Source organism: Anopheles moucheti, chromosome 3 (genome assembly GCF_943734755.1).
Source record: "Anopheles moucheti chromosome 3, idAnoMoucSN_F20_07, whole genome shotgun sequence".
Lineage (NCBI taxonomy): Eukaryota > Metazoa > Arthropoda > Insecta > Diptera > Culicidae > Anopheles > Anopheles moucheti.
This window is the reverse complement of record NC_069141.1, coordinates 79,703,125-79,714,160: the sequence shown is the minus strand read 5'-3', so window position 1 is coordinate 79,714,160 and position 11,036 is coordinate 79,703,125. Positions and strand designations below refer to the sequence as shown.

The following is an 11,036-nucleotide window of genomic DNA, read 5'->3' as shown; positions in this document are numbered from 1 at the left end:
TTTACCGCTTAAAACGTTTGCTTTGTGTTGCTTTTCCCTTTCGAACACTTTTCAATTTGAATAAGCACCAGCAACAGCCGAAATGGACGTCACCCCTTATCCTAAAACATCGCATCACTAGAAAACTTCTCCAGCAATGGCCGCCATCATTTGTTTTTACAGACTATTGCTTTCGTATAACCCGCCCCACATAGAAACTCCCACCGAATAGAGCACTGGCGATTTATGTTCTTCTGCGCGTTCCCTATTTTAATTTCATTATCATACTGTAAGACCTAACTGGTTGCACATTCACGCTAAACACTCACACGCCCTTGCAATATGTTGTAACACATTAACAGGAGCTTCGAGAAAATCAGGAGGTTGGAAATCTAGTAGGCGCTGTCTGTATGAATGTTGAAAGTTGAACGTTGAAGTTGAAAGTTGACGTACACAGTGTTTGAATTGGACATCTCTTCAGCCGTGGTCGCGGTTCGAACAGTCTTCGATTCGCAGCATTAGTTCTGTGAAACGAAAAAAAAACAAATAAATAAAAACAAAGAACCGCGTGAGAATTGGCAATAACAAGCGAATGCGAAAGAAAGCGTTATGTGACAGCAGAAAGGCTCAAATTTAGAGAATCTTTACCGTGGAGCAAACCCCGTCTAAGTGGCATGGTACAACATTCTTCTTACCTAGTACAACAGCCTCTACCCGTGCCCTATCCCGATCGATGTATATCGCTGTAATCAGGAAGAACACACCCCCAAGGATCTCCACGAAGCAGGTGCTAAATAATGCGCACTGCAGGGCACGGAACTTGATCAGCGGTGGATCATCATCCGGTATGGACTGGAGCAGCCCGGTGGTAGAATTTTCGGCCAGCTGCGACAGAACGGCTATTGTTTGAGTGGGTTCGAGGTCCATGTACGTATCGACTGATAATGCATCAGTACTCACACGAATTACTCGTTTGATCGCTTCCGATATCTGCACGGGTGGGAAACAAAAGGAGAAAAGATATCGATTTAGATTCCATTTTATATTGTTGGCTTGCTGCAACACTTACCAAACCCACGAAACTGCCGGCATGGACTGCCGGCATCACCGAATGCATGGGAGATAAGAATCTGGAAAGCTTAACAATCAGACTAATGAGACCAAGAGCACTATTGCAAATGAGATAGATGACACGCATTCGTTCCCCATAAGGTTCTCCATGTACTGATAAGCACGCACACGATAATAGCATACAGGAGAAGTACCGTTACAGCAGAACTGTTACAGGGTGGTTATCACAATCCGGTATCAGCTAACTATTTTATTATCTTTACGTTTTTGATAACACTAGTAAAAGAATACAAGTTTTATTGGCTAATAACACCACTAAGGAGCGGATGATGTTTTATCCTCAACAATGTAGACCCCACATGATCGTGATATTTCTTACTTATATTAAATGTTAAGTTATAAAAATTAAACAAAAATATGTTGAAAAATAACAAATCTTCTTTTTCACGATTTTTCAGACCATTTATTGTTGATACAATTTTCAAAACAGTGAATAATCTTAAAATAAAAAAAACTCACGAATAGAACCACAGACATTATCAGCTTTCATTTATCAATTTATTGGCAGCTAATAACAACCGCTTCCACACTCTTAAAACATGCTCTCCTGGTATCGGAAATCTGAAAACAGCTGGTTTGTATTTTGCATATCTAAAATCTATTTGATTCATTCCTTATGTTTTTTTATGTTATGATAAAACTGACGGTTTATTTTAAATTTTAAATCCATTGAATTTGACTCGAAAATAAGCACAATAGGAAAACAAGCAGAAGAGAAACGTGATGCTCCATACAAAATGTATGGAATACCCGGGTATGCTGGTTGCCAACTTACGTGGTAAAGTTTAAAATAAATGAAAATAAAATACTAGCTGCTTGTTGCAATATATAAACCAAAAAATCGGAAATAAAAAGTTGGAAGGCTACTGAAATTTCCAGGTCAATACAAGCAATGAATCAAAAGTAATTGCAGTTTAAAGTTGAAAAAATACCCGGGTATCCGGTTGCCTACTTGAAGTTTCTCTTTTACGCCAACGATATTAGACTAACACAAAACAGCCGTAAACTTCCGAAATTTGGTGCCTTTTTATAAGAAGAATCGATTACTATCTTTTAATTTGGTTGGTTTAAGCTCCATTCATCTGGTCGTAGGAGGTAAGTGGTATGTAAGTATGCGGTTAAAAAATAAACTGTTCTCTACATCAATACATCCGGCGGGATTATTCTGTTCTGTTGCTCATTTTATACACATCAAGGGAAACAATAATTCGTCTGGACTGGGATAATTTTCATTTACTAACAACGGTAAAAGTGCGAAGGTACGTTAATATATAAGTGGGTACGCAACGTTACAGTAGGTTGCACAAATAAGCTTCAGTCGTTCAACAAAACTTGCTCAAATCTTACTCAAAATCTTACTTTATCGCTTTGCTATGTTAATTTTGCCTACTTAAGAAAACATACATCACATATAGTTTAACCGTTAAATGCTGACCCACAAGCGTTAATGGTAATAAATGGTGATTAAAATCGGCGTTTCTATACATTTACATATGGCATAGAAAAGGTATGCTTCAACACGAAATTAAGTATACTGTACAGTATGCAATGCAAATGACTGGAATAATATCTGCTAGGAACGGCGATGCTCAGTCAGCTGCTGGAACACTGCTGGGCTGCATCATACTCTCGTTTAGGCAGGTAAATTACAATATAAAGCTAATCAAAAACAAAACTAATAAACATCTCAACAACTTCCTGTGGCCTGCTTTACATAAGGGACCCATTACTGTCCGTTGGAATGACTATCGCTCACGGCGTTTAAGTATATCGAACAATACGTCCTGCGTACCGCTCTCTTCCTGCTCACTATCGTCCGACAGATAGTTACGGTTCTCCACCACCAGATGGTCCGAATCGTCTGCATCGCGCGTCTCGTTCACCAGTAACGGTCGGTACTGGCCACTCTTGAATCGTGTTCCCGTACCACCGGTATCACTGCCGGCGCCTCCATTTCCAAACTTTAGCACACCATTTTTGCTGCTTCCCATTCCCAGCGGACCAGATGGTCGCATTTCGTCGTCCTCGTCGTCATGATCCTCGATGTAGCCGCCGACCGACTTATCGAGCGATGATTTCGCCGTTTCGTCGCGATATGTCAGGAATTTGTGTACCACATGGCAACAGATACCGCCAAGGCACATGACTAATCCGAGCACGTTGACCATGCTGAGATGTTCGTCGTTCAACTCGACAGCTAGTACCAGTTGACAAATTTCCTTTAAATACATTAGTGTTGCGATTAGACAGGAGTTCAGCGTGGTTACAATTAGATCTATATTAGAGAAATGCGATAGATTCTTCGTAACAATGCTCGGCTACATAAAAATAGTTCCTAACAGCTCTAGAATTAAAATAATGATCATTGTTAAATCATTTTATGTAGCCGGTTGTTACAAATAAAGGTTATCAGCGAAAAATTGGCGAAACATACATAAAATGCGCGCACTGTATTTGATCCGAGGTGCACTATTATGAGACTCACTGTACGTGGCACTTCGTCCACTGCAAGTGACAGCTGGTTTAATCACCTTGGTTGCAGTTGTCAAAATAACAACGCTGCCCCGGCACACTCAAAAACACAACCAGAACGATCTGTTTGCGCCCACATACTTCCCGTTTCGAATTGTTTCCTTGACTGAAATTACAACCGTACAATGCAGAACAACGTAAAGGGCATATTCGATAGCTTCAACGATTATCTCGTGAAGGAGCAGGAGTTGCGTACTGTAAGTACACTTGAAACAACAAATCTCCTGTGGATGAAGTGGTTCACAAGCCGGTTTCGCATTTCTAGGAAATACGCGACATCGTGCGAGACATTGATCAGGCAGCGAAGGAAGCCGCCATTGCACTGCAGATTATTCACAGCAGCATGGCAGACGTACCGGCGGCCTGCGCTAAGGCACGGACCATCTTTGAAACTTGCTGGGAAGGTTATGGGAAGCTGGCCGCACTGATCCCGGTGGGACAGTACTACCGGTATCACGACCATTGGCATTACATGACGCAGCGAATCGTGTTTTTAATCGCGCTCACGGTTTATCTCGAAAAAGGGTTTCTCGTTAACCGGGCAACGGCTGCTGAAATTCTCGGTCGTACGTATTACCGTTTTTACACCACTGGTTTATGTCTCTTATTAGCTTTCTTAACGATATTCCTTTTTTCTGGTTTATAGTTACTGTAGATCAAAAGAGCGGATTCCATCTAGATATCGAAGATTACCTAGTGGGTATTTTGCAACTCGCATCAGAGCTGGTACGTATCCGCCGTGTGTAACTTCACTGTCATCCTGGCATCATTGTACTAATTGTGCATTATATTCATTCAGAGCCGCTATGCCGTAAACTCCGTCATTATGGGTGACTACGAAAAGCCGCTCATGATCTCAAAGTTTGTTGCCGATCTCAACTCGGGCTTCCGGCTGCTGAATCTCAAGAACGATTCACTTCGCAAGCGCTTCGACGCGCTGAAATACGATGTGAAGAAAATTGAGGAAATAGTGTACGACATAAGCATACGGGGATTGCGTACCGAAGCGACGCCGCCAGCCGCACTATCCGTACCGGCAGCCGAGCCGCACGTAGAGCAAGCGAAACAAACATAATAATTTTGTACTCTTTACTTTGCTACACATTGCGCGTTACGCAACTTTATGTCCACGACAGTTCACATATTGTTCAGTGCATCGAAGCACACGACTTATTCCAGGTTTGAATTTGTGTTAGTAAGAACTGAGTTTGATTTTTGAAATAAACATATACTTATACTGTATAACACAAAACATCAACTTACCTTAAATATACCCGCTACGGACAGTGTGAGACTAGAGGTGTTGGTAAGGACCATAAACTCGCTCACCTCCATGGCAAACGCAATGAATGCACCGAGGGAAATTTTTAACCACATATCCACCACAACACTCGATGGCACGAGCTGTACCATATGGTAACCTTCAATTAACTTTCGTCCTGTAATGTGGATAATCATTACTGTAAATAGTTATACGACAACTTGTGACTCCAAAACGCACCTTCAAACCCGATGGTGAACGGTAGAACGGACAGTATCATCCACGGTTGCATGTGAAATATCATATCGATCGGGTTGTGCAGACCCAGCTTCGACTTTTGCATGATGAGCTGGGCGAACGTCCAACGGATACCACTCGAAAGCGATGCAAACAGCAGGAACGAAAATCCGAGCGCATCGAACTGGGTCGATTTGTACGTGAACATGAAGAGACCTCCAGAGATCATGACAACAATAGCCGCCAGCGACCAACTCTGTGTAGGGAAAGGATGTTAATTGTGTCGAGTTGTAGGTTAAAATTTAATTCATTTACCTTCTTCTCGAGCTTCAGCAGTATGGCAAATATCAATATGAAGACGATTGTAGTGGATTTGGTCATTGTGTACCTAAAACAAAAGAAGCATATCCCGTGAATCATAGTATACATTGCATTCGCATGCTCTCCCATAGCATAGTAAGAACGTACAATGATATTTTCACCAGTTCCAGACCCCAGTTGGAGAAGCTAATATCAATACCGCTTGCCAAACCGGTTGGCAAGATTTTCCGCACGGACGTTCGCCAGTCGAGCAAGATGCGCGGTTTTCTCGTCACACACCGCAGTACCGCACGCACAGCTGCCGACAGCAGCAATTTTATTACCAAATGGTAAAGTACCACAAACAGTGGTAGTTTAAAGTGCTGCAGCAGATGCCGCTGGTAAAAGGTGAGCCCAATTGAAAGCGAAAAGTAGCAAACGATTAGCACGAGCGTTACGACAATCCGGTTTGCAAATGCATTTTTCGTTTTGGAGCGCGTGTCACCATCGCCGTAGGCCTTATTGCCACCGGCTGTCGTTGCGACGATGTACTGACTGTGGTGCCCGTAGCTGGAGTGTAGGTTGTTACTTTGGTGATACTGACTGTGACTGTGCAACGCATCCGGGTGCCGATGATCAGACCCTCTCCTGTTCGTTTCGAGCTCAATTTCTTCGTCTGCCGCAACCTCTTGATCGGTCGTTTGCTTCACTCGTTCATACTTGATGTTGACCATGTTGCTGTTGTTTTCGGTGCTTGAAAACTTTGATGGCACAAATATCCTGCTGCAAAACCTGTGCACTCGCCGCTTGAACTTAATTATTCGTCGACAGGAATTATTCTTGTTCCCTGTTGCTGCACGTTACGTTTTTCTATTGATACTTATTACGTCTAAATGGTTAGAAGCTATCACATCAGTCGAGTTTGTGCCGTTTGGATACTGTGCGTGTTCTTGTTTGAACGTTCCTATGGAAACGAAGGAAAGGTCAATTGTTAGCATTCGGCGTGTAAATTGTACCACAGTCAGTCATACAAAACTTGCCACGTTTCTCAACATTATGCGAAGCAACAATTTCGAAATGTTCTACGCGCTCGGACGGCCGTTCTGCAACATATGTTAGCGTTCGGCTGGATAAATCGACATGTTCGTCATACCGGAAGCACACGATACCGATAGCTACGCAACAACTGGACCGCACTCCGTCGTTGGATTAATCTCGTTCAACAACCTTATCGCTACCGGAGGTGTGTTATCGCGGGAATTTCATGCACCGCACCTCGCAATACTAATTACCCATCTGGTTCGCCACCGTGTCACCGCTGCAGTTTGCATTGGCTAGTGCTTTTCGAAAAAAAATTACGGACAATTATCACACGAACCGTTGTTGGAATGGCTAAGCCTACGCTATCCACACACTCTACTAGTTCAACCTTCACTGGAACCACACAGTAGCCATCGATTTTAATACTGTATGTTGGTTCGCTACACGGGAATGTTTTTGTTGTGCGTGAATGGAGTTGTGTGATTGGCGTGAATGCGATTTTCCCACCCCTTGGCCAACGCACACGAGCAGCAAGGAAAAAAAGCTCCAGCAGAGCGCTGACGTTTGACAAACTGTCAAAAAAAATGTAATTTCCCGAAACAGCAGGACGAACAAAATCTTCACGATAAATATTTTAATCCATCGTAAAATATTTATTATTCCTCGCGATGCAATGACTCGGCCCTACAATATGTTCTCGAATAAAATAAATTGAAGTGATTGGATCTGAAAAGATTAAACATAACAGTTGGAAAACTTCGAATGTTTTTTATCAGTTCGTCTCTCTCGTTGTTTCGATTGTGGACGTGTTGCTCATTTGCAAGTATGGTCCATCGAACGAAGTAGGTTTTAATGATAGGGTTTCTTCTGCACATCCACAGGCCGCGATTTACCCAAGAATTCGGCTAAATACACCGAACCGTCATGGTTAGATTCTCATCTACATCGGGTCAAGCTCGCCGTAAAGCCAAATAGAAGTACCCTCTGATTATTGGGTATTCCAAGTGCCTTGTTTTACTTTCTCTCATATTAACAAACCTAATACATATTTATCAGTTCCGTCTTCATGATCATGTTAAAAGAATTTAATCATTGTAGAGTTTTATGAGCTTACATTGTGCTCTGCTTCATTGTCTTCGTTGCATTATTTTAAGATTTTCGGAGTTAAGATATTCGTCCAACCAAAATATTCACTTTTCCGGTGTTCCAGTATCACAGTCTTCACAGGACGACGGATCCTCTTGGCTTGACCTATTGGTCACGTTTGGTTCTGGCCCGTTTGGTCGAAAGTATTGTTCCGTCTTAAACACAGCCACCGGCTCATACACTCCATTCGCGTTCCGGTTTGTTAACCGTTCGGTGGGTTTCTGTTTGCCAAAAATGTTCAATGATTTGAGCAGCACGTTTATCGTTTTGTCCGGAATGTCTAGCTCTTCCTCCGCAATCTGCACCTGTTTCTCAACCGCGTCCAGGTTCCGGCCAACCATCATCACAAACTTTTCCAACTTGTCGATACGATCGCACAGAATGTCGAGTTCGGGTTTTAGAGCCAACAGTTTAGGCACGTTATGTGTCAATGCAACACCTGATTCGGCCTTTACGAGTTCGAGCAAATTTTCAAACTCTTCCAAGCGCAACATCATCCGATCAATCCCAACCGTGATGGGTTTCAGCTACACAAAAATATAGGAGAAATATAGGTTCAAATTGATTGAAACCCGAATTGCAACCCCCTAATCATTTACCTCCTGATCCAGATTGGACGCCTTGAAGTAGCCAGAGTAATCGTGCGCCAGTTCTTCTGCCATCTTTGTGACTGATCACGAGAACTACTGTTGAGCACTATATTCAATAAGTTTGCCTCGCTTTAATCATATCTCTTGCAATTTCGTTTCATACGGAACTATTTCCAACGATGCTTTACAATAAGCCTTATCGTATTTCAATGTTTTGGTATTGTGTTTTGTTTTCATTGATTATTTTTTTGTTTGCTTGCATGACATTGCTGAGTTGTTTATACCCATAGGTTGACTTGTTGTTGCTTTCCGCTGCCGTCACGTATTGGAGGGGGGAAATTTGCCGGCTAATTTAGTCAAACAGAGTGATTTGCCAAAAGTACCAACCATTGCTTTTGCTTAATTAGCCAACAGATAAATTATTTGCTCAATTAACAAACCTCCTGCTGGAAAAGAATGCACGCAAGCAAATGCTGTATAACAACAGGAGTAGAAAACGTTTATTACGAAACGAAAATGCATGCTGGAAGGAACCATTTTACGATTGCTTCGATTTAGCAGCCTCACGTTCCAGGGCGCGCTGTTTCGCTTTTTCGTACAGCGGCATCAACTGTCCATTTTCGGCTAACGCCTTGAGCAACTCCACGATGAATGGCAGATAGTTGTGCTTTCGGCGAATGTTCTCCGTTTTATATTGCTTACGTTTAGATGCCTCGTCATCGATTAGCATTTTCAGATGGTTGATTTTATCCTGCTTCGCATCCGTTTCCATCTCGCCCTCATCCCCTGTTAACAGCTGATCGATCTGCCTTTGATAAATGAGTTGCCGATCGGATACGATGGCCATCAGATTGAAGTGAATCTCCCCTTTGCTGTACTTCAGCATGCGCTTCTCTATGATAGGCCGTACCACCTTCAGCCAATCCTGACCGGGACCAACGGCACCATGATCGATCGGACCCTCCTTCAGTCCATCCAGCTCGTACAGCCGGCCGTCTACTGGGACGTAGCCGACGAAATGAAACACATCCTCCTTGCCGGAACTTTTGTTGTCCAGCTCGAAGAGGGTTTGCCGGGCGAACGAGTTGTGCACGGTGCGGATCTGGCTGGCATTGCTGAGCGCGAGACCCTTGTTATACGCATCAAAGGTGCAGGCAAACTCTTTAAAATCTGTCAGCGTAGTACCCAGGCTAATGTCCGTATGGGTTGCGTTCAGCAGAATACTTAGAATGGCCTGGGTGGCGCAAGCATTATTGATGACTTGCTTGGCGAAAAAGATTTTCTCCAGCCTGCTGTCCTGTACGATGGACCCAGCCGGTTCATCGTCCTTTACCCATTTGAATAGAAACACCAGCCCATGCACTGGTCTAGAACGAAATGATGGAAAGATTTTCTCTTCAAAAACGCCCAATCATCGGAACCGTCGGATACAGTCGGAGCACTTACTCAAGATCTTTAAAACTGTCCTCGTCTAAGCTCCAGAGTTCTTCGACCTGCACACCATCGACACCTAAAATTGCAACATAGGAAATTCATTAATGGTAACCAAAGAAAAGCGTGTCTCTACTGGACAATTTCAACCTGGACCACCTACCGAACTCTTTGATAAGTTCTGTGAATACCCCGGGATCACTCTCTATCAAACACCATTCACCAGCGCTATCTGCCATTGGAAATCGATTGCGATATGCTGTGTTTAACCTCGAAGTTAATGCAGTCGGTGCCGATCTAGCGCAAGAATTAAGATATTCGAGATCGTAATTAAATCTATCGGGACGCTCTTGCTACGCAATCTGATTTGCCATTTTTTGACACATGCTATTCCAAACTCACTCAACTCGACAATTGGCATCACAGTGGGCATCGAGGAGTCATTCGGCGGTTTGCATTCTACTCAAATTAAATTGCATCAAATCAATTGCAAATTAAATCTTGTATTCATCAAACAATATCGATATTTTCTTGTAAAACATCACCATTTTCAGTGTTTAGTTTGATAGAAATTAACCTTTTTTAGAAAGATATCATGCAAATTGAACGTTGTTCATTAAAAACCGAATATGAACATATTTGTTGGTAACCCGGCCTTTGAAGGCGTCACCGAACGTTTAGACACGATTAACTATATTCTCAAAGTTAATCTTTAAATAATCTTTCTGTCATAAAGATTAACCAGATTAATCTTTGATTAATCGTTCTGTCAAAAAGATTAATCGGATTATTCTTGTTGACAGAAACATTAATCGCCGACTGTCAAAAATTTTAGGACCAACAAGGGATAAAAGATGTTCAGAATTTTCCTTCATTTCTCTTTTTCACACTTGGTTTTTCACAATACTCTATTTCACGGGAGAGTACGGATTAATCATCGTAGATTTATTTTGAATGCACACGATTTTTCGTAAAAATTAAACAATATAGACACAAATTGAGTATATAAACTCGGGTTAGGATCGTGTGAAGAGCGCAATCTTGCTGTCCCTAGAGAGATTAATTCGATTAATCGTTTGACAGAAACATTAATCAAAGATTAATTAAAGATTAATATTATATTAAAATATTATTATATTAAAATTAATCGTGTCTAGACGTATGGTCAAGTTCAGTTGACGTTATGTGTCAAAATTATGCGCGTCGGGAATTGCTGCTCACTTACGGCGCTTTTACACCTCTCAAAATCCACGCGAGATTTACGCGAGAAACCATCAAACTCGATACGCTCGACAAAGAAACACTACGCTGGCATTATCTCGCACCGTTCTCGCGTCGTCAGCTCGATAGTGTAAGCGACACTAGACTCGCTTTGCCAAATGAATAGC

At 42.3% G+C, this 11,036-nt stretch overlaps 5 protein-coding genes across 6 annotated transcripts; 1 reads left to right on the top strand and 4 right to left on the bottom strand.

Moving 5' to 3' along the window:
* Positions 1–222: 222 nt before the first annotated feature.
* On the bottom strand, positions 223–936 carry LOC128304906 (protein spinster-like). The gene is made up of 2 exons (XM_053042150.1): positions 675–936; positions 223–503 (listed from the first exon to the last, which is right to left on the bottom strand). Exons 1-2 carry the CDS (start codon positions 904–906, stop codon positions 457–459), a joined length of 279 nt encoding a protein of 92 aa, XP_052898110.1. The 5' UTR covers positions 907–936; the 3' UTR covers positions 223–456.
* Positions 937–1,547: 611 nt separating this feature from the next.
* On the bottom strand, positions 1,548–6,518 carry LOC128300938 (solute carrier family 35 member C2). Its single transcript, XM_053037196.1, has 6 exons — positions 6,484–6,518; positions 5,609–6,404; positions 5,456–5,528; positions 5,144–5,396; positions 4,906–5,081; positions 1,548–3,329 (listed from the first exon to the last, which is right to left on the bottom strand). The coding sequence occupies exons 2-6, from the start codon at positions 6,172–6,174 to the stop codon at positions 2,856–2,858; spliced, it is 1,542 nt and encodes a 513-aa protein (XP_052893156.1). The 5' UTR covers positions 6,175–6,404; positions 6,484–6,518; the 3' UTR covers positions 1,548–2,855.
* LOC128300939 (translin) lies at positions 3,695–4,888 on the top strand. The gene is made up of 4 exons (XM_053037197.1): positions 3,695–3,839; positions 3,908–4,208; positions 4,289–4,368; positions 4,442–4,888. The coding sequence occupies exons 1-4, from the start codon at positions 3,768–3,770 to the stop codon at positions 4,715–4,717; spliced, it is 729 nt and encodes a 242-aa protein (XP_052893157.1). The 5' UTR covers positions 3,695–3,767; the 3' UTR covers positions 4,718–4,888.
* A 609-nt stretch (positions 6,519–7,127) lies between the features above and the next one.
* Positions 7,128–8,478, bottom strand: LOC128303977 (biogenesis of lysosome-related organelles complex 1 subunit 4). Its single transcript, XM_053041086.1, has 2 exons — positions 8,227–8,478; positions 7,128–8,154 (listed from the first exon to the last, which is right to left on the bottom strand). Exons 1-2 carry the CDS (start codon positions 8,287–8,289, stop codon positions 7,672–7,674), a joined length of 546 nt encoding a protein of 181 aa, XP_052897046.1. The 5' UTR covers positions 8,290–8,478; the 3' UTR covers positions 7,128–7,671.
* A 210-nt stretch (positions 8,479–8,688) lies between these two features.
* LOC128303163 (ubiquitin carboxyl-terminal hydrolase isozyme L5) lies at positions 8,689–10,963 on the bottom strand. Of its 2 annotated transcripts, XM_053040028.1 has the most exons (4): positions 10,956–10,963; positions 9,812–9,876; positions 9,664–9,727; positions 8,689–9,584 (listed from the first exon to the last, which is right to left on the bottom strand). In XM_053040028.1, the coding sequence occupies exons 1-4, from the start codon at positions 10,961–10,963 to the stop codon at positions 8,756–8,758; spliced, it is 966 nt and encodes a 321-aa protein (XP_052895988.1). In that variant the 3' UTR covers positions 8,689–8,755. The 2 variants fall into 2 exon arrangements, with proteins under 2 accessions (XP_052895988.1, XP_052895987.1); XM_053040027.1 differs by lacking the exon at positions 10,956–10,963 and having other exon boundaries at positions 9,812–10,021.
* Between the last annotated feature and the right edge of the window lie 73 nt (positions 10,964–11,036).

Coding starts and splice junctions, on each gene's coding strand:
- LOC128300938 (XM_053037196.1), bottom strand. CDS start 6,174: ATGGTCAACATCAAGTATGAACGAGTGAAGCAAACGACCGATCAAGAG. Junction 5,529..5,608: donor GAACTGGTGAAAATATCATT/GTACGTTCTTAC, acceptor CTTTTGTTTTAG/GTACACAATGACCAAATCCA. Junction 5,397..5,455: donor TGCTGAAGCTCGAGAAGAAG/GTAAATGAATTA, acceptor TTCCCTACACAG/AGTTGGTCGCTGGCGGCTAT.
- LOC128303163 (XM_053040027.1), bottom strand. CDS start 9,887: ATGGCAGATAGCGCTGGTGAATGGTGTTTGATAGAGAGTGATCCCGGG. Junction 9,728..9,811: donor AGAACTTATCAAAGAGTTCG/GTAGGTGGTCCA, acceptor TTGCAATTTTAG/GTGTCGATGGTGTGCAGGTC. Junction 9,585..9,663: donor GACAGTTTTAAAGATCTTGA/GTAAGTGCTCCG, acceptor ATTTCGTTCTAG/ACCAGTGCATGGGCTGGTGT.
- LOC128304906 (XM_053042150.1), bottom strand. CDS start 906: ATGGACCTCGAACCCACTCAAACAATAGCCGTTCTGTCGCAGCTGGCC. Junction 504..674: donor GGTAGAGGCTGTTGTACTAG/GTAAGAAGAATG, acceptor TTCGTTTCACAG/AACTAATGCTGCGAATCGAA.
- LOC128303977 (XM_053041086.1), bottom strand. CDS start 8,289: ATGGCAGAAGAACTGGCGCACGATTACTCTGGCTACTTCAAGGCGTCC. Junction 8,155..8,226: donor CGTCCAATCTGGATCAGGAG/GTAAATGATTAG, acceptor ATTTTTGTGTAG/CTGAAACCCATCACGGTTGG.
- LOC128300939 (XM_053037197.1), top strand. CDS start 3,768: ATGCAGAACAACGTAAAGGGCATATTCGATAGCTTCAACGATTATCTC. Junction 4,209..4,288: donor GGCTGCTGAAATTCTCGGTC/GTACGTATTACC, acceptor TCTGGTTTATAG/TTACTGTAGATCAAAAGAGC. Junction 4,369..4,441: donor TGCAACTCGCATCAGAGCTG/GTACGTATCCGC, acceptor ATATTCATTCAG/AGCCGCTATGCCGTAAACTC.